This window comes from Leopardus geoffroyi, chromosome A1 (assembly GCF_018350155.1).
Source record: "Leopardus geoffroyi isolate Oge1 chromosome A1, O.geoffroyi_Oge1_pat1.0, whole genome shotgun sequence".
Taxonomy (NCBI): Eukaryota; Metazoa; Chordata; class Mammalia; order Carnivora; family Felidae; genus Leopardus; species Leopardus geoffroyi.
The window spans coordinates 28,105,932-28,125,930 of NC_059326.1; the positions used below are offsets into that span (position 1 = coordinate 28,105,932).

Here is a 19,999-nt window from a genome sequence, read left to right on the forward strand (position 1 = left end):
CAGAACTACTTCCAATCGGTCTCCACCGCGAGCATCCTGCCCTCCCTTCCATACAGACCTTGTCTCCAAGGGCTCTCCCAGAGAGACACGGCTCACCGTCTTATCAATAGCTCTTTATCCGTAAGGGTTTTATCGTCCATGTATTCTTGGTTTACAAGGTACAGAAAGAATACCCAGCTGTTGTGCACCAGCTAAAGAGAATTAGTACGGGTGTCTCAGCCTCTTGCTTCCTCCCCCCCCACCCCAAAGCTCACACCGACCTTCTAATCCACAGGATATGGGAGAACACGTTATACGCACCTGGATGGTGCTGGGGGCCCCTTAGTTCCTTTGAGCTGTCAGTGGTAACAACAGTCCAAAGATAGCCTCGAAGCAAAGAGCTTTAAGAGGAGGATCCCTTGAGTGTTGTCGCCTAAATACACGTTATGAAGGGTGTGTTCCTCACCCTTCAGGTCCCAGGACAATGGGAGAGGAGCACGGGGGGAGGGGGAAGGGCAGCTCTTGACCATCCCCACTGGGGACAAGGGGAGAAGGACCGGTGAGGGGGGCAGGTACACGGGGCGTTGGGGTCACCAATCCTGAAAGGAAGGGCCGTCTCTGATGTATTTGTAATTCTACATTTTGATCCCCCAAATTACTTATTTCTTAATATAAACTACTGATTTACAAAATTCACCCAGGGCCAAAGTTTACTCAACACGGATTCTATCCACAGCCCACAGCCCCGGCACCCCACCTCTTAACCGCCTCATTTGTTTGCCTCCTAACTAAATCAGCCACCGCCGTCCCCGTGACCACCTCTGGAAATTCTCAGCGAAGAACTTTACCAAGATGTGGGCTGGTCTCCTCCTCCCACCCGAGGACAGTCAGCGGGGGCTTGTTTCTCCCGAAAGAAATCTGCTGATTGGAAAAGACACATCTTTGCAAACAGATAATGCTCTCTCCCCACCAAAGGGCTGGCGAAGAGCATGCCCTTGTTTTCCTAAAAGAGAGTGATGCTTTCCTGGCAGTGCACTGGCTAGGCTGGGAATAGAAAATTAGTTTTTATTGTTTAACCTTCATGGTTTAAATGAGGAAGCTTCTGCTACACTTAAAGGTCCCCTAGGGTTTTCATAAAGTTGCCTTATGACAGCAATATTAGTCTTCATAAAGAGCCCAATTTCAAAATGTCTTGCACTATGGTACTCGTTTACAAAGTTTAATCGAAGGGCCTGGCAGAGTAACTGCTGTGTAGCATCTTGGGCCAACCCTGCTATTTACGATGTCTTCGCTTTCCTCTGCCACTTGAAACAATAATGCCACCTTAACACTGGCAGAGCTTTGACAGTCACTGAGCCTCGTGTCCTCGGAAGAAGGCGAACCCACACAGACCCTCCCCAAAGTATCGGACGGCTAGGAATGCGACTCCGAGGGGCACAGAGGTCCTGGGCCAGCCATTGCGGACAAATAAGGCCAGGGAGGAAGGGGCGGGGTGGCCAGTCAAGGTCCTCCAGCCTCAAGGTCCTTTAACATGTTCACGCCCCAAAGGTCGAAACTCCTCTCTGCAAGATGCAGGATAAGCATCAGGCTCAGGAGTGACTCCCGGCCCTTTGCGAATCTTCCTGAGCATGCGTAATGTGGCCAGCTTCTGGCAATATCAAACAACTAGCCATGTGATGATACTAAGAGCAGGGATGAGCAGAGCTCACTCACTCGTTCATTAAACTGGTTCTTCCTTCCACTGGGCACCTACCATGTGCCTGTCACTGGGGAGGGAAACTAAACATCACACAGCCCCCTCCTTGGAAAGTTCACGCCATGCTCCTGCAATGGATGTACTGAGTGACAGGGGTGAATAACGAGGCCCTGGGCGAGCACAGGAGAAGCTCCTAACCCAAAGGTGGGCAGGCGGGCATCAGTAGGGGCCTGCTTCAGCAAGTAAGGACTGTGCTGAAATTTGAAAGACAATCAGAGAACTAACTACAAAGACAGGCCTGGAATAGCATGTAAAAGACTAGGCGCAAACACCCATCTTTCATTCATCCATCCATCCGTTCCACAAAGTTTACTGATGGCCGCTAGGAGCCAGGCATCCTGTGCGGTGCTGAGGATGCTGTGTTTCTGGGAGAGATACCATCTGTGCCCTCACTTGCCTTGGATCACAGCAGGGAAGTAGAGTGGGGAAGGGCATAGCTAGGTTAGGGAGCTTCTAGCATTTTACTGTGGTGGGGCCTCTGAGCACAGGCTGAGCACAGAGTGATGGGACGGCATACAAGATAATGAGGCTGGAGAGGCAGGGGTGAGAATGAGGTTTCCAGAACGTAAAAGAGTTTGTGTTATGTGTCCAGCAGCTCAGACTTTATCCTGTTGGTTTCAGGGGTCCTGTAGGACTACAGGATGGGGTGGCCACTTGCAGTGACCCAGGCAAGAAACAATGACAGCGACACCTGGGTTAAGGTGACAACAACAGTGACTGGGTGGAGAGAAGTCACTGAAGGTTTTGTAAGGAGGCAGAACCCACAGGACCGGGGCGAGACGAAGAGTTGGTAATGGAGAGTGTAAGACCATCTTCTGGCTTGTGGTTGGGGTGATGGAGATGATGGTCTGGTCCTTCACCATGAAAGGGTTCGATGAGATAAGAAGCAGGTACAGACACTGAGAGGAAGAGTTCCAGAGTCCTCCAAAACTTTCTGATGAATATGAGCCTCATGCTTTAGAGTTATTATCATTTTTACTCCTATCACCACCACCACCATCACCACCCAAGGTTCTCAAAAGGTAAAGATTAGGGGCGAGGGAAGCACCCTAGTGATGAGGAAGCTAGGTGCAAACAAAACTCTCTCGGACCCGAAAATCTCAAAAAGTTCAGGCAAACCTGTGTCGAATCATTTTGGCTACAGACTGCTCTCTGCAACTTTCAAAACCCACCTTTTCCACCACACAGACTTGCTCCTACTTCTCAAATATAGTCACTTAAATTCACCAAAGGCTTCCCTGTACCCCAGTGGCTCTCACCTCTTCTTAGGATGCTATCCTGGTCCCAGATGCTATCTCCGTTCCCACCCTGAAGCCTTCTTTTAAAGACAGGCCAGCCCTTTCCAGGGGGGATTTCTGAAATCACAAAGTCTACTCCTGAACTACCAACGCTTCTCATTTATTTTTTTAAACAAGGTCCCCAAGTGATTCTTAAGATCAGGCAGGTTTGGGAGACTGTTCTAGGGAACATCATTCTCTCCACTTCCACAGGTTATATTTCCCCCAGGATGAGCCACTTTGGGGGAGCAACCCAATCTATCCTTTGCCACTTCCCCTTCCAGCCAAGGACCCTCAGTTTTATTCATTTCTAAAACTGTAGCTCAAGATCCCAAGCCACAAAATGAGATGCTGTCTTCCAGGCATGTCTTTCCTTACCAACTCCAAATATCTTTTCTTCCATCCTAGGGTATTTCTAGCACAAAGATAGGCCCACCTCTGCTGGTGCCACTCACTGTTATTTCCTCTTGCCAACTCTTCTACCTTTTGCCCTGGGTCTCCCTGAGATTGAGCACACCATAGCCAATAGCCTATTGCTGGCTACAAGGCAGTAGATGGCCTTGGTTTTGTAGGAAAATTCTGTGGGTCTTACTTCAGCTTTCCCATAACAACAGCTTTCATAAATGCTAGATATGATTGGGGTCGATGGAATTGCAGTTCCCAAAACTGTTATGGTGTAGATGAAATCCCATTGGAAAACCACTACATGACTAACATCTTGATTTGGGAACACCAGTGCCCCCAAACCCCAAGTTTCCTTGTGGGTTTACAAGAAATTTTCTTGGGATACATACATACTCATATACAAAGGCAAAGCGATAATGAATGGGGTTTAATTTTTCCCCTTGCGTTTGTTATGTGTGTATTTCACGAAAAAACCAATTGAGATATAATGGCTATATAACAACTGTCATGATTACAACTTCATAAATATTTAAGATCTACTCAAATTTTAATTGATTTCTTATGTACTTTAATTTTAAAAGTGCAAATAGTCTTCTTATAATAATTGACATAGGAATTCTAAAGGATCACCTCTCTATTTGGAGAAAACAACCATTTAATCTGATAAACTTTTTGGCTTTAATGTTCTTGAATCCATAAAACCCACTAAAAACTGTGCAGATGACAGTCAAGGTTCATTCAAAGATCACAGATGTGGAGCTGTATATGCCTAAACAAACCTTTGAAAGTTTCTCCATAAGATGCATGCTGTTAAATCTACTTTTACATTTCTCTCTCTCCTGGAATCCAGATAATCCTAAAGTACTTTAACTTTTAGAAAATGAAATCTTAGTCATTCAAATTTTTCATAGATTTATGTAACAAAGTCAACTCTGCTCATAGAGTGAGCCCACTCCTGCCTAAACAGGGTTTAGTGAGTATCGGAGACTGGTCACTGTCCCTTAGAATGAAGCCTCTCCTCTTCCCAGTTATGGGAAACCCCCTTCCTCAAGCCTGGGTGCAAATGGCAACTCAGCTAGAGACGATACGGTGCAGCCTCCCTTGCAGCAAGATGTGGTCGTATGAGTAAGTCCCAGCCAACAGGATGCTGCTAGAAGTGACGGCATATAAGCTCCCAGGGACCACATTTGCCTTCTCTCTCTCCCTGGAAATATCAACAAATGGAAAAGCCAGCCTGGACCAAGAGATGGCAGGTATGGAAGGTACCAGCTGAGGATGGGGGAGCCTCCCTGCTAGCCCTGGACTGCTCACCCGGATTATTGCACAAACTTCTGTCTTATTGAGTTATTGAGTGAGGGTTCTCTTTGTTACGACAATGTAGACTGTGCTACAAAACAATGAATATTTCCTTAGGGATCATAGCACTGAAAATCCGTGGGTACACCATTCTTTTTTTGTAGGTTGATTTATTTATTTTGAGAGAGAGAGAGAGAGAGAGAGAGAGCATGAGCAGGGGAGGGCCAGAGAGACAGGGAGAGAGAGAATCACAAGCAGGCTTCGCACTGTTCAGCACAGAGCCCGACCGAGGGCTCAGTCTCACAACCCATGAGATCATGACCTGAGCTAAAACCAAGAGTCGCACGCTCAACCAACTGAACCACTCAGGCACTCCGAGGGTACGCTGTTCTTGATATGAGGAGACAGTTTTATTTACACTGTGAATCTTACAGGAGATGAGACCAAATATGCAGATACTCAGGGAATAAGTAAGAATTCCAGATAAGAATTAATTGTTCAATAATGGTGGTTCTAGTTTTACTCCCCATTTTCCACTAAGCTTTTGGAAGCTCAAAGTGGCTCAGTCAGTTGAGCGTCCCACTCCAGTTCAGGTCACGATCTCAGAGCTTGTGAGTTCGAGCCCCATATTGGGCTCTGTGCTGACAGCTCAGAGCCTGGAGCGTGCTTCTGATTCTGTGTCTCCCTCTCTCTGCCCTTCCCCTGCTTATAGTCTGTCTCTCTCTCTCTCTCTCTCTCAAAAATAAAGAAACATTAAAAAAAAGAATATGCCAACAAGATAGTTTATTGGTAGTCATTACCATCTTTGGCTTTTCTGCAATGAAATTAGCGAGTTTTATAAAATGATACTTAAATAAGCCAGAGCCGTGTTTTCAGTTCACATTACAGGCCTGCCTCTAGGTAGTTTATAAGCTATGGAAAGGCAGAAACCTGAGGAAAGCATGTCTAAAGGAAGAAGCCTGGACGGAGATAATTTTCAGCAAAAATTATCTGTATTACTGTATCTGTGTTGGAGCCTTACAGCCTCTGGCTATAATATTAATAATTATCCATTATAACATTGGTTAAGACATCAGGTAAATGAGAACCAGGCTACTAACACTGTGGCTTTATGAGTGGGTCGATGACCCATGTTTATTTAAAAATCTTAGCTCAGAGTTCCAGAAGTCATTTATCATTTCTTTGTTCTTTTCCTTCATTCTTGAGACTACATTGTGTGTGACGTAGTCAAAGGTGAGCAAAAGAGCTGCTCTCCTTGTCCTGATGGAGCCTGCACCTTCGTTCCACGACCTCTGAACACCTCTGATTATATGGCTTTTTGGGGGAAAATGTCTTAATGCTCCCGAACACGGATATTTAGTAATGTAAGTATTAAATAAAATAGTCCTGTGTATTAGGTATATTGTAGAATAGTCACAAAAATGATTTAAAAGCTAGTATTAAAAAAAATCCATATACATGTAGGGGGCGCCCGGGTGGCTCAGTCAGTTAAGCGTCCAACTCTTGATTTCGCTCTCCGCTCGTGATCTCGTCTCGGATCAAGCCCCACGCTGGGCTCCACGCTGAGCAAGGAGTCTACTTAAGATTCTCTCTCCCTCTCTCTCTGAACCCCTCCCCCACTCATGCACATGCGCTCTCTCTCTCTCTCTCTCAAAATAAATAAATAAATATTTAAAAAGAAACCTTAAAATAAAGAAAGAAAGAAAGTCATATATGTGTAAATCTTCATGCTGCCTTCCCACATCGGGGGGGTGGGGGGGGGGAGAGGGGTTAACTTGAATGCACTGAACAGCCCACATTAATCTCTCTCCTCCATATCATTCTTTCAAATACTTTTCAAAGTAAGTTTCAGGATGGTTTTTCACAAACAGGTACTCAATGGGAAATCAACAACTGGACACACTAAAATCGAAAGTCAAGTCACAGCCCTGAGTGCTCAGAATGTACATTTAGTGCATACACACATGGTTTTCCACGGGGACCGGCCGGGAGACCTAAGGACCAAGGGCCCCCCGCTCAGGCCCGAGCTCACCACTCCACTCCTCAGGCTGGCAGAGGCCAGAAAGGCTGCCAAAGCTGGAAACAAGAATTGCTTTATAAATTGGACACCATATTTGTACTAGTGTTTTCTTTATTGTCATAGACTGTTATGATAGACTTTGTAAATTGTGGTTGGTAGGGCTGGATCGCTAAGAGGCTTTCAGAGTTCTGTGCTAAAGGGGAAAAAAAGCCAAGAAAGCCCAGCCACAAACAAAAAAAAAGGGAGAAAAACAGCATTACTTGTCTGACCAAAGACGGGCTAGGTAAACACCACTTTTGCACACATATAATGTAATATTGTGCTTATGTCTAGCATTTGTTACCACTGGATGGGTTGATCTTTCAATAATGATTGCAGCCTCACATGTAATTTTCTTTTACGGGTTCACTCAATATCTATGTTAGAACTAAAACTGAGATACAGACCTACTTATGGACGCCTGATGCCTCCATTCTATTTTCAGCATTGGCAAGAGAAATGAGAAGTCTGATTATTTTGGCAGGATGTGGAGAATGTCATATTAACCAATAATCTTCATCAAAGGATAACACAGCCGGCAAATCACTATTTGGCGAAAGTAAGAGAAGGCCAAGTCTTGGGGTACAGGACAAGTTATGGCAAAGTGCCTGGCACGGTATGTGCACTTAATAAACGTGGCTTGATTCTTTTTTTTTTTTAATTAAAAAAAAATTTTTTTTTAATTTATTTTTGACACAGAGCGTGAGTGGGGGAGGGGCAGAGAGAAAGGGAGACACAGAATCCGAAGCAGGCTCCCGGCTCTGAGCTGTCAGCACAGAGCCCGACGTGGGGCTCGAACCCACAGACTGTGAGATCACGACCTGAGCCAAAGTCGGACGCTCAACCGACGGAGCCACCCGAGCGCCCCAAACATGGCTTGATTCTAATCATACGGTATGGAGAACACTCATCTCCTTCCTAAACAGTCTCTTGTCTGGGGGAAGAAATGGCATTTTCCACCTCCAAACACACATTGGTATGTTATGACGGCTCCTTACTCTTTAAAAAGGATTGTCTGTGTGTAGTGTTATTACCCATGAATAATGGGTAAAACCTTAAAGCACAGCAACAAAAAATGCGCTATTAACAATAAAGTTCTACTCATCCTCTGAGTCATACTAATCTGTAAATACAATGCAAACTGTGTTCCTTTCATAAGAAGAGCTGATCATTCTAGTCTGCCCACAAATCTTTCTCCTTTGGCTTGCCAGCTACTGAAGCGCTAAGATGAGTTTTACTTATTTGGAACGAGGCACCATGTCTCCAACAGGCTCCTAAAATAGTGAAAATTCTGCCATTGTTGCTCATTTTAAGTACAGACTGGCTTGTCCTACTATCTAGGCAGTCACTTGGAAAGCTCAAAGGAAATGGGACAGTGAGCAGGTAAGTTCTGAGGGGGCAGCTGGGGGCAGAAAAGTCCACCGGAGCTGCGGAAGGCGTGGGACTGCCAGAGAGTAGCCATTGGCCACCCAGTACTCTCTCCAGCTGGGATTTGTTTTCACCTTGGACATGAAGTAAGGCTATCACTTTTCAAAAATAGTAAACAAATCCTGCCAGTACTAGTTTTGAATAATTCAAACGATGCCCACTTATTTAAAACAATGTTATATTATACTAAATTGAATACACACATTCACACCTCCAGTAAGGTCTACTTTAAGGTGTTTGGTCTCTTTCTCAGGTCAGGACTTTGCATAGTTACGTCTTTACCTTGTAAATACCCACGTAGAGTTTTCTACTTTAATCTCCATAAGCTTTGTCCATGCCTTGCTAAGTTTATTTTTAGGGCTCTTTAAAAATTACAAACGGAATCTTTCATTTGTGTTTTCTTTGTCTTTCCTTTTTTTTTTTTTTTTTTTAAGATTTTATTTTTGAGCAATCTCCACACCCAATGTGGGGCTTGAACCTGCAACCCCAAGATCGAGAATCACACACTCCACTGACTGAGCCAGCCAGGCACTTTTATATTTTCTAATTCTCCTGTTTTGTGTTTTCTAATTCTTGTTTGAAATAGGGACAGCTAGGGGCGCCTGGGTGGCGCAGTCGGTTAAGCGTCCGACTTCAGCCAGGTCACGATCTCACGGTCCGTGAGTTCGAGCCCCGCGTCGGGCTCTGGGCTGATGGCTCAGAACCTGGAGCCTGTTTCCGATTCTGTGTCTCCCTCTCTCTCTGCCCCTCCCCCGTTCATGCTCTGTCTCTCTCTGTCCCAAAAATAAATAAACGTTGAAAAAAAATTAAAAAAAAAAAAAGAAATAGGGACAGCTAGTGATTATTACTTATTAATTTTTACAAACTGATTTATTTGGCTTGCAGCCTTTTGGTCCTTTTGAATTTTCCCAAGTATACAATCAGCATATGCAAATTTTGCCTTTTCCATATCTGTGTGTGTATATTCACATATGCTTTCTGATTTCATTCTCTTGTATAATTACATTAGCTAGTATTCTGAACAATGTTAAATAACGCAGGGACACTAGGCATCTTTGTTGTGTCCCTGACTTTAAGAAAATGTTTCTGTTTTTCATCATTAGCTACCTTTTAGTTTGAGGTATTTAGAAAAACATCAAGAATCCATCTGGTTCTGTTTTCTAATGGATTTTAAGCATCAGAAATAAATGCGGAATTTTGTCAATCACTTCTTAGTATCTACGAGATGCTAATGTTTTTCTCTTTTGACTGGTTAAGATGAACCACACTTGCATTCTCCTAAATAAATGTTAATGCTATCTGTTCTTCTTTTTTTTTTAAATTGTTTTTTAAATGTTTCTTTATTTTTGAGAGACAGAAAGAGACAGAGTGCAAGCGGGAGAGGGGCAGAGAGAGAGGGAGACACAGAATCTGAGACAGGTTCCAGGCTCTGAGCTGTCAGCACAGAGCCGGATGCGGGGCTCGAACTCACAAACCATGAGATCATGACCCGAGCCAAAGTCGGACGCTTAACTGACTGAGCCACCCAGGTGCCCTTATCTGCTCTTCCTAATATTTTTTATTTTCAAAATTATCATGGCTGATCTCATTCTTCCAGGAAAACAAAACAAAACAAAACAAAACAAAACAACCTAAGGATAATTTTTAAGAACGAAGACACCTGTGAAATTAAAAGCTTATCTCTTCATTGTAAGGAGTTACAATCTAAGTCAGTTCACACACAAAATAAGGAGACAAGCACTTACCTAAGCAGAATTACCTTAATTAGGGGTTTGGTTTTTAACTAATAGATTACCCCCTCGTACATGTAAATCATTGTTTATAGATAGTTTGCTCAACATTGGGGAGATAGGATAAAAAGCAAGCCAATGAAAATAAAACATAAAATGAAACAAAAATATGAACAGACTAACTCTGAAAGTAAGATGCAAACAGAATCTGTAAAGATCATGTTTAATTTTTTTTCTTCCTTTCTCTTTCTTTTTCTTTTCTTTCTGATGCATGAAACAATGATGGGCGTTGGAAACTGGTGGTATCTTAGATTTGACAAAATACAGCAAATATCAGCTTTATGGGTCACACAAAACAGCTTTATCTCCCTACGTCTACCTCCGATACACTCTTTTCTAAAAATGCTATTACTAGGGGCATGTGGGTGGCTCAGTCATTTGAGCACCCGACTCTTGATTTCATCTCAGGTCATCATCCCAGGGTCGTGGGATCGAGACCTGCGTCAGGCTCTCAGGCTCTGCGCTGACAGCATGGAGCCTGCTTGGAATTCTCTCTCTCCCTCTGTCTTTGCCCCTCCCCAGCTTGCACACATGTGTGCACACACTTTCTCTCTCTCTCTCTCTCTCCAAATAAATAAATAAACATTAAAAAAATGCTATTACTCTATTGGAGTTTTTAAAAAATAAACTAAATTAAAATTCAATTTAGATTTAAGGAGTTTGAGACCTTTAGGATTTACTCGAAGATGATCAGAAATAGACCAGGGAGCTGCAAACTAGAGACTGGGATATATGGGTACATGTAAGAATCCACACAGATGTGCATGCTAGAATTCACTGGAGTCACTGGGTTCTCCCCAGTTTTTGGTGGAGTCAGTCCGTAAAATAATTCCAAGGCTGCAAAATTCTCGAGTGACTCTATTCAGAAAAGTAGGACGCACAGTTATGACAGTTATGACAGTGTTTCTCACTTAGAGCTGTCGATGTAAGAGAAGTCACTGGTCTTCCCCAACCCCATCTCCTCCCTTCTCACCCAGCTCTCCCAGAAAAAGAGAAAACGGACGCAGTGTCCACCTTGGGCGCCACATCAGCTCCTGCTCTGCTCGCTTTACCTCCTCACCCCAGATGACAACAGTGGACCAGTTACAAGCATTTTTACCAGAGTCCTGGATCAACAGATGTGGACCAGGAGAGTCTGCCAATACAAAACCAAATGTAAAGGCAACAGCAGCAAGTCCTATACGCTGAGGGAAAGGTTTCCAGGGCGGGAAATTCACACTAGCAAACTGACCCATGGACCACCACAAGCTATCTTTGCTGTCCTTCCATGTATGAATTTAAATGCCTCCTCTTAGAAAAGGAAAGGAAAGGAAAGAAAGGATAGGAAAGGGACGAGTCTGTGCATGAAAGTCTCTGGTCACTATAACAAGCCACTAACAGCTTCAAAAGAATTCTGCTCGTCTCTTAAAAACCATTCTCTTTAGCTCTTTTACAAATGATGAAAATGAAAAAGAACAAAGTCAACAGCACTGAGCCAGTATTAATTTTCAGCAATAGCAGGGTCAGTGCAGGCCCTTGACTCAGATCCTCATATGGACTCACCTTTTGTACAGCTGCCCGGAAGGCCTGTTTAATGCTCTTACACGAATCAGGTATTAATTTTGTGTCTTGACTCTCCAGAGTTGTGTCTTGCAAATCTGCGTTTTCGTGGAGTTTGAAAATTCTATTAATGCAGTGAGTGTCATCTTCCGATATTCTATTAGGATCCATCTGAGGGGAGAAGAAAAAAGACAGGATACAGAGAAATTATCTTCGATCGTTCTGCTATTTAATAAAGTGTGGCTGACTTCAGGACACAAAATTCACTCTTGCAAGAGTCTTTATGTCCCCAACAATTAATAATTAATACAATCACCCTCGGTGTTGGTGAAACATTGACTTCTAATTCATTTTTATGAGTAGCTATGATTCACAACACAAGTACGCACGTGTGATTCATGGGGAAATTATTAAAATTGTCTGGCAATGAAAGTCCTCATAGAAGGAGGGAGCATCAAGGAAAATCACACGTGGTCAGTGCAGGTAGAGAAGTTTTGGTCTGTAAGTCATACACAGCATTGCTAGATGGGATGATGAAACCCACTAGGATATTCAAAGCATGAAGCTTACGAAACCGGGCAAAATTAACACCATCTTTAGCCACCATGTTTGGCCTTTTTCCGTAATCAATGTATATTTTTTAATCAGCCAAGGAAGGAGGGAGAAATCCATTGCCCAAAACCTAAAGCCAGAAGCAAATTTCCCTTTTTGTTGAAACTCTCATCAATATTTCTTCCCCTGGAGTAGTACGTTTGTCAGGGGGTGTGTCCCATGGGATAAGGAGGGCTGCTTGGGGCGAACGGGCTGTATGGACAGATGCTGGGGAGGGGACATGCTAAAATTTCTATAATGTAAGGGACTGTCCCTCCCAAAATATCCATCCCCCTTGAATTGTTGGCTGGTTTTCTGTCTAAACAGTTCTTCAAGTATTACTCTTCTCTTGAAATTGTCTCCTCCTGGGGCTCTGACGAGCCTTTGTAGCGGTTTCAGCTGCCAGGTAAAGGGTAGAGAGAATTAGCCATCAATTGTTTAAATAACACTTGCTTAATTTATTGTCCTCTTCTGTCAAAAATTCAAGGTACCTCATGAGCATTTGCTTATTAATAGGTATAGACAGGATGAAAAAAAGGAAGAATTATAGAAGTTTATAATATGAGCTCCATCAATTAATACCAGGTGTCTCATTGCCTGATTTACCTTTTTTAAAGTAATCAAAAAGATGCGCAGGTTTACTAACCAACCATCAGACATAAACTAGAAAGTACTCTCTCCATATCTGAGATTCTCAAATGAAATAATAAGACTTCAACAAATGTGCAGCCACCAATACAAATTTTATTATTTCAGTCTTGCATATATAATAAGGATTATCTATAATCCTGGGAGAGGTGTCATTCATGAAGCAAAACTGTTTGCAATCCATATTTATTTTTCATATTTTCTTTAGAGGTGCCGGGGTGGCTCAGCCGGTTAGGCGTCGGATTTCGGCTCAGGTCACAATCTCGCAGTTTGTGAGTTTGAGCCCCGCGTGGGGCTCTGTGCTCACAGCTCCAAGCCTGGAGCCTGCTTCGGATTCTGTGTCTCTCCCTCTCTCTCTGCCCCTCCCCTGCTCACGCTTTGTCTCCAAAGTAAACATTAAAAACAATTAAAATAATTAGTACAGATCAGAATATGTCAGTTTTTATATAAGGAAAGCTTTTCAATCACACTTTTTTAAAAAGCTCACTCATGCCGATCAGTTTCCCACAAAATCAGAGACGCCTGGGCAGCTGATGTGAAGGGTCACTCGGTTGAGACCTCAAGAAAGAAGAATGATGCCAAGACCTAGTTGGCTCGCCACCAGAAAATCGCTGAGCTACAGGAACAGGGCGGTGTTAGCGGGGAAACGCCTGGGGAGCCTAAAACTGGTTGAGCTCCAGGACTGCTGACCAACTAAGTGCCATCACACAGAAGCCGCAGTGACGGATGCTGCCTCACTTCAAGTCCAGTCCAAACACCTGTAGCTTCACGGGCTCCCCTGGAGCTCGTTAGAAATGCAGAATCTCAGGTCCCTGGCACGCTGCCTGGGGATCTGCGTCCTAACTAGACCCCAGGCCCTCTCGACGTACGTGAACGTTTGACCAGAAATGCTTTCAAATACCAAACGTGCAAATACAGATGTTCTGCTATTAAAATGTCCCCAAATTTCTCGGACACGAATTTTTTTTTTTTTTTTTTTTACAAGTCATGCCGGCTGGTACAAAAATATTGTGACAGTAATAATGGTTAATGATTCGATGCAAAGAAATGTAACACAAAGATTTTGTTCCCTCTCTCTGAGCAAGTCTCCACACCCAAGTGCCACCCTCAGCCAATGGAACCCACATCCCTCAGGGTAAGAGCCAACTGGCTCTCTCTGCAAGGGCTTCGAATGTTCAGCTGAGAACCATGTTTCAGAAGGTAACACAAGAGCTAAAACATAGATCAAAGCGATCAATTGTTTTCCCAAAAGAAATGACGAAAGCATGGCATTGTTCATTTTGATAGAGTCATTTATTTTGTTTACTTCAGTTTAGAGCGTATGTTAGGAATGTCTTCTTCCAGGGTCTTATAGCCCTCCCTTCCCAGAAATGGAGACCAGGAGAAAAGAGAGGAGTTGAGGCGTGGGGGTGGGCTGACCACACACACCAGTGAGGGTCTCTGGTCTGGAGTCTCTGTGCTCGAAAGACTGCTAGCAAGGGGAGGGATTGGTGCCCAGAGCTGGACACCCCAAGGCTCATCCAGTGGCTCCAGCAACCACTCTCTTACCCCACACCCTCTCTCCAGACACCATGGTCTGGATAGAGAATTTGCGCCACTACATAAAAAGTGCTACTTTTTAGCCTAGTTTAGCTACTCCTTAGCTGACTTACATATTTGCAAATTTCTAGCATCCTGAATCATTTGAAAAGCTTCTTCAGCAAATGAAACATGCCAGGCACTGGGCTAGATGCTGCTGATAATGTAGTGAGCAGAACAGGCAGTCTTTACCTTCTTGAACTTAACTACACTCAACAAAGGAACACAGAAGCTCATCCAAAAAAAAAAAAAAAAAAATCACAGTGAACTGGGTTACAAATGAATTCATTATACCTAGAAATGTCTGAACACATTATATAAATCTTGAATATCTGATTTAAGAGACTTATACATGCATTTACCAGATAATGTAGTTCATATGAAGTGAGACTCTTTAAAAAAAAAAAAAAAACTTCCTTGAAATGTAATCATGTGTAGGGTTAAATGAGGCAGGATGCTTGACATTTGTGCTACTTTGTTATCTGTTTTTTCAAACAGGCGCCTGCACACCTCGACATCAGAGTTGCGGTAGGGATTGCTCCCTTGTTTGGGTAACAAACAGCCAGGGAGGTTGGTGTGCACACTGGGGTTTGGGGGAAGGAGTTAAAAGGGCAACAGAGATTGCGTTTTCTGAAAAGCTTATCTTGTAGCTAACCTCCAAACTTTGAATATGGTTATGTGGATTAAAAGAAGAGAAACAAAACGCACATAAATTTTACAAGCAACTTTTTGCAAGGTTTTCTTCTTCTCCTTTTTCTCCTTCTCCTTCTTCTTCTTCTCCTTCTTCTCCTTCTTCTTCTTCTTCGCAAACCAAAGTATGAATACTATGTGGTAAATATATAGCACAAACCACATGCTATTTTTTTCTTTGGCAACGTTGGTAGAGGAAAAGCCAATCTAGTCTAGATCTAGTGCTTTTTTTTTTTTTTCTTTTCAATCTGGGCACAGGCAATCTGCAAACATCCAGGAGGCGGATTCATTTTTAACTATTCAATCATGAGTTGAGAATGGAAAAAAACTTTTTAAACTCACTGTAATTTTTACACTCTTCTGGGCATTCTTCTCAAATGCATTTAGGGGCACCTGGGTGGCTCAGTCGGTTGAGTGTCCTACTCTTGATTTCAGTTCAGGTCATGATCTCGTGGTTGTAAGACTGAGCCCCTCATCAGGCTCAGTGCCGGCATGGAACCTGCTTAAGACTCTCTCTCTCTCTCTGCTCCTCCCCGCAACCCCCCCCAACACACACACACACACACACACACACACACACACACACACGTGTGTGCGAACTCTCTCTTTCAGTTTCTCTCTCAAAATAAAATAAATACATAAAAAATAAAAATAAAAATAAATGCATTTAAAACTAAATTCTACTTTTTTTTTTTTTTCTTGAGGAATTGCATAGCTACCCTGTCCCCACTTTAAACAAAAACAATAAAACTGGCTCCTTCTCGGGGCGCCTGGGTGGCGCAGTCGGTTAAGCGTCCGACTTCAGCCAGGTCACGATCTCGCGGTCCGTGAGTTCGAGCCCCGCGTCGGGCTCTGGGCTGATGGCTCAGAGCCTGGAGCCTGTTTCCGATTCTGTGTCTCCCTCTCTCTCTGCCCCTCCCCCATTCATGCTCTGTCTCTCTCTGTCCCAAAAATAAATAAACGTTGAAAAAAAAAATTTAAAAACTGGCTCCTTCTCATTTTTTACTGTAAACTGCAAACAAGTTACTTGACACAAAATGATTTCATTGTAATTCAGAGGTATTCAGAAACCCCAAGTCGTTGACACCCCCAACTTTAGTGGAAATAAAAAAAAAAATCTCTCATTTGGTACCAAGTTCTAACCTAAAGGAGCTGATATGAGTAAAAATGTTAAATCAGTGACGGGTCAAACGAAGTCTATTCTCTTAGCTAGAACTTTGAAAGAAGGACTCAGGCACACATAAAAGTAGGAAGAATTGTAGAATGGACTCCACAAACCCATCACCCAGCTTCAACAATTATCAACCCATGGCCAATCTTTTTTCATCTATAGGAAATCACTTCTTTACCCCTAAAGCTCCCCACTTATTATTTTGAAGCACATTCCAGACATCTTAGCACTTCACTTGTAACTATTTCAGAATGTATCTCAAAATAATCAGGACTCCTTTAGGTATCAGAGGTAGATACTATAACTCAGTAACTTCTTTCCTAAAGAAGATGCCCCTTTAAAAATGCAGTACAGGGGTGACTCGGTGGCTCGGTCAGTTGAGAGTTAGACTTTGGTTCAGATCATGATCTCACAGTTCCTGAGTTCAAGCCCTGCATCAGGCTCACTGCTGTCAGCACAGAGACTGCTTCAGATCCTCTGTCCCCTCTCTCCTTGACCCTCCCCCACTCGTGTTCTCTCTCTCAAAAATAAATAAACATTTTTTAAAATGCAGTACAAAATGGGGTCCAGAGTAATGGTTACTATATTTTGCATAAGTCTTTAAAAAACCCCAATCTTTATGGCATTTAGGAAAACTGTACTTATGAAATCTGATGACATTAAATCTCCAAAATGAAAATTTTCTAGCTGGGCTTACTAATTTGCATGGTTTTGTTGTTGTTGTTTTGTTTTGTTTTGTTTTGTTTTGGGAAAAATGGGGTTGAGAATTTCACCATCACCCATGTAATATCAAGACTGCTAAGTTATAATGAGCGATCATCAGACAGACCCTTTGGCCTACCAGACCATTGCCATTCTTACAGAAGCAGGTCACTCTTTTGTACATGGCCACACCCATCCATGGCTCCCGCCAATCTGAGCTGTTGCTGGTCCCTGAGCTCATTCATTGCCTACTGCTCTCTCAATGCTTAACACTCACTTCACCATTACTGCTACGAAAATGCCATGTCCCTAAGGTGATAGAGAAGATAAAAAGTAGTAGACAACTTGTGCAGTCCCATCCTTTTTCTGAATCGTGCTCTCGTGTTTGACTAAGAATTTTAAGTCTTTTGTTAATAGGTCTCTCTAATGCCTGGCACCACGTGATGCACACAGTAGGTGGAGATTGTATGCTGAATTAAGGATTCTTAACACACACTCCACAGCATTTAATAGTCTCATCTGCAGTGTAGGTACTCAGTATATACAGACTTTACATGTGGGGGTGGCGGGAGAAAACTGGATGGGAAAATGGGTCATTCTCTACTGTAGCATACTCTGATGAAAGAAAAAGCATTTTCCATCACTTCCCTGTAGGTGGGTGTAATCTTTATAGCAAAAGTTGTGGGCTTTTTTTTTTTTTTTAAGAAACAAATATCTTAATAGGTAAAGATTACTTGTATTAATATACAAATACAAGTGTCCTGAAGTGTGGCTCATCGTATCTCCACCTTTGTTTTAGTAGGTAAATCAAACTAGCTCTATAAAACACAAAACAGTGGATAATGAATATTAAACAAAAATCCTAGGATTACAAATAATGGAGTTCAAGACTCTGGCACATGTCAAAACCCATACACTCCAAGCAATGCCATGTTTTGATGCGTCCCATTTGGTTTGGTAATCACCTTTGAATCTGAAAACCAATGAAGTCCAAACCCAACTCTCTTTTCCCATAAAAAAAAAAAAAAAAAAAATGCACAGTCAGCCCTCCACTTCCTCTGAGAAAGAGTTCACAGCACCAGACAAGAACATTTGAATGAATCCAACCAACTGCACTGCAATTTCCAAGAAAACACAAGAGCATAAACCACCAGAAAGCATAATATTACAGATTTACCCCTTCCTTTCTACTATCTTTCACTGCAGTTCCCAGCCGTCTTTCTCATCTTTTAGAAGTTTAGTTGTCTGCTGGATTGTAGCGAGGCTGTATCAGGGGTGAGAACCTCACCACCATCACGCACCCCTGGCTTCCTTCTGCCGCCCACCTTAACGGGAAGGCACGTGGTGCTCCCCTCTTCGTGCCCCCAGGCGTGAGCGGAGCCCGGGTCCTGCCATCAGGCTTCTCCGCCCATCTGGCGCCTTGGGCATCCCCCCGGGGTGCTCCAGCGGCTGCCTGCGGTGCAAGCACCGCGACCTTCCGCTCTGCGCTCCCTTCCAGCCGAGCGGCCCGGAGCACACCTGCAAAGCAGCCAGCGCCGGGAACCAACCCCTCCAGGTGGTGGGCGGGAAGGGACAGGGTTGCGCTCATCCCCCCCCCCGCCCCCGCCCCCGCCCCAAGTGGACTTAAGTCAATCCTTAGCTCCTAGTGAGAAATGCAAGGATTTGGGGTTGGGGTGGGTGGGGAGTGTGCAATCATCCATTAGAGGTTAGCAGCCAATGCTGCGTCGCGGGGGAAATTCAAACGCACCAGGTCGGGACGAGCGAGCCCACGCTCCGCTCCCTGCGGGGCCCAGGCGGGCGCGGAGACCCGAGGCCCGCGCGCCCGGCCCCGCGCCAGGCTGACCCCGAGCGGGGCGCACCCTCTTTAGAGTCCCTTTCCCCGCCGGAACTTGCAAGGTGTGGGGAGCCGAGCCGACGGCCAGCCTCAGTTTCCCACCTGCGCGGAACGGACGAGGTGGGCGGGCCCCCGGGGAGGCGGGCACTCACCTGCGCTCTGAAGTAGAGGAACAGGGCGACGCTGCAGACCACCTGGCCCAGCCCCAGTCCCAGGAAGGCCACGAACATGGAGCGCGAGGCGGCGGCGGGCGGGTGCGGCGCGGGCGGCGCGGGCGGCGGCGGGGCGTGCAGGGGGCCCTCGTGCGGGGCGCCGGGGCCGCCGCCGCCCATCTCCTCCGAGCCGCGCAGGTACTTGGTGTAGTCTCGGCTGGCGCGGCGCATGGCGCTCGGCCCGCTGGCTGCGGCGCTCGCCTCCCTCGCTGGCTCCCTCCCTGGCTCCTCGGCCCGCGACCGAGCCTAAAGACGGCGCGGAGCCGGCGCGGGGCCAGGCGGGCCTCGACGTGCGGCGCTCAGAGCCGGGCGCTGCTCGGGGGGCGCGCGGGCGAGCGGGCTGGGCGCCCGGCTACCCCAACTCTTATAAACCGCTGGCGAGGGCTGGCCCCGGGAGCCAATCAGCCCCGGGCGAGGCTGCCTCTTCCACTCCCACCTCTGGCTCCCCTTCCTTCCTTTCTCCCTCCCTCGCTTTCTTACTCGCACTGAATGGCCTCCTCCCCATCACACACTGAGAGCATAAGCTGTGGGTTGCTCTGGCGGTGCCGGACGCCCCTCGCCCATCCTCAGCTGCCCCTCAGGGCCAGGCCAGATGCAGATAGTGCCTCAGTTAAGGATAGAGGATAAGGTGACATCACAGACATTGCTCTGGCAGTTAGCATCCCTGAGCTTCAGTTTCTGCTAGAGGATGTAGAAAGTTGGACTTGGTGATCTCTGAAGTCCCTTCCCCCTCCGCTCACCCCAAAAGAAATTCACTAAGGAATATCCTTGAGGATCCTGAGGGTACAGCCTCTATCATGCTTCCAAATATAGGTTCCGAATTATTTTGGCAGCCTTAGAAAACCAGAGCTCCCGTCCCAGATCCCTGCTTCTGCACCCTCAAAAAGTGGTTTTGAGTAAGGCACGTTTTGAATGTGGGAGCAGAGAGCCTACAGGCACCGAGCCTGGCCTACAAAAGGGAACCGGTATGGAGAAAAGGGTAGGATCCAGTGCGCCTCGTATACAGGACCATGTATTACATTTCCACAGGGTTCGGCACATGCC

The 19,999-nt window shown here is 45.0% G+C and overlaps 1 protein-coding gene across 1 annotated transcript in view; it reads right to left on the reverse strand.

The window, feature by feature from the left end:
- TNFSF11 (TNF superfamily member 11) overlaps positions 1-19,295 on the reverse strand; it is a 32,824-nt gene extending 13,529 nt beyond the window's left edge. The window contains exons 1-2 of the mRNA XM_045477611.1: positions 18,896-19,295; positions 11,533-11,700 (exon numbers count right to left, since the gene is read on the reverse strand). Of these exons, the coding sequence (XP_045333567.1) occupies positions 11,533-11,700; positions 18,896-19,126 (399 nt within the window). The 5' untranslated portion in view covers positions 19,127-19,295. The remainder of the gene's footprint in view (positions 1-11,532; positions 11,701-18,895) is intronic.
- Between the last annotated feature and the right edge of the window lie 704 nt (positions 19,296-19,999).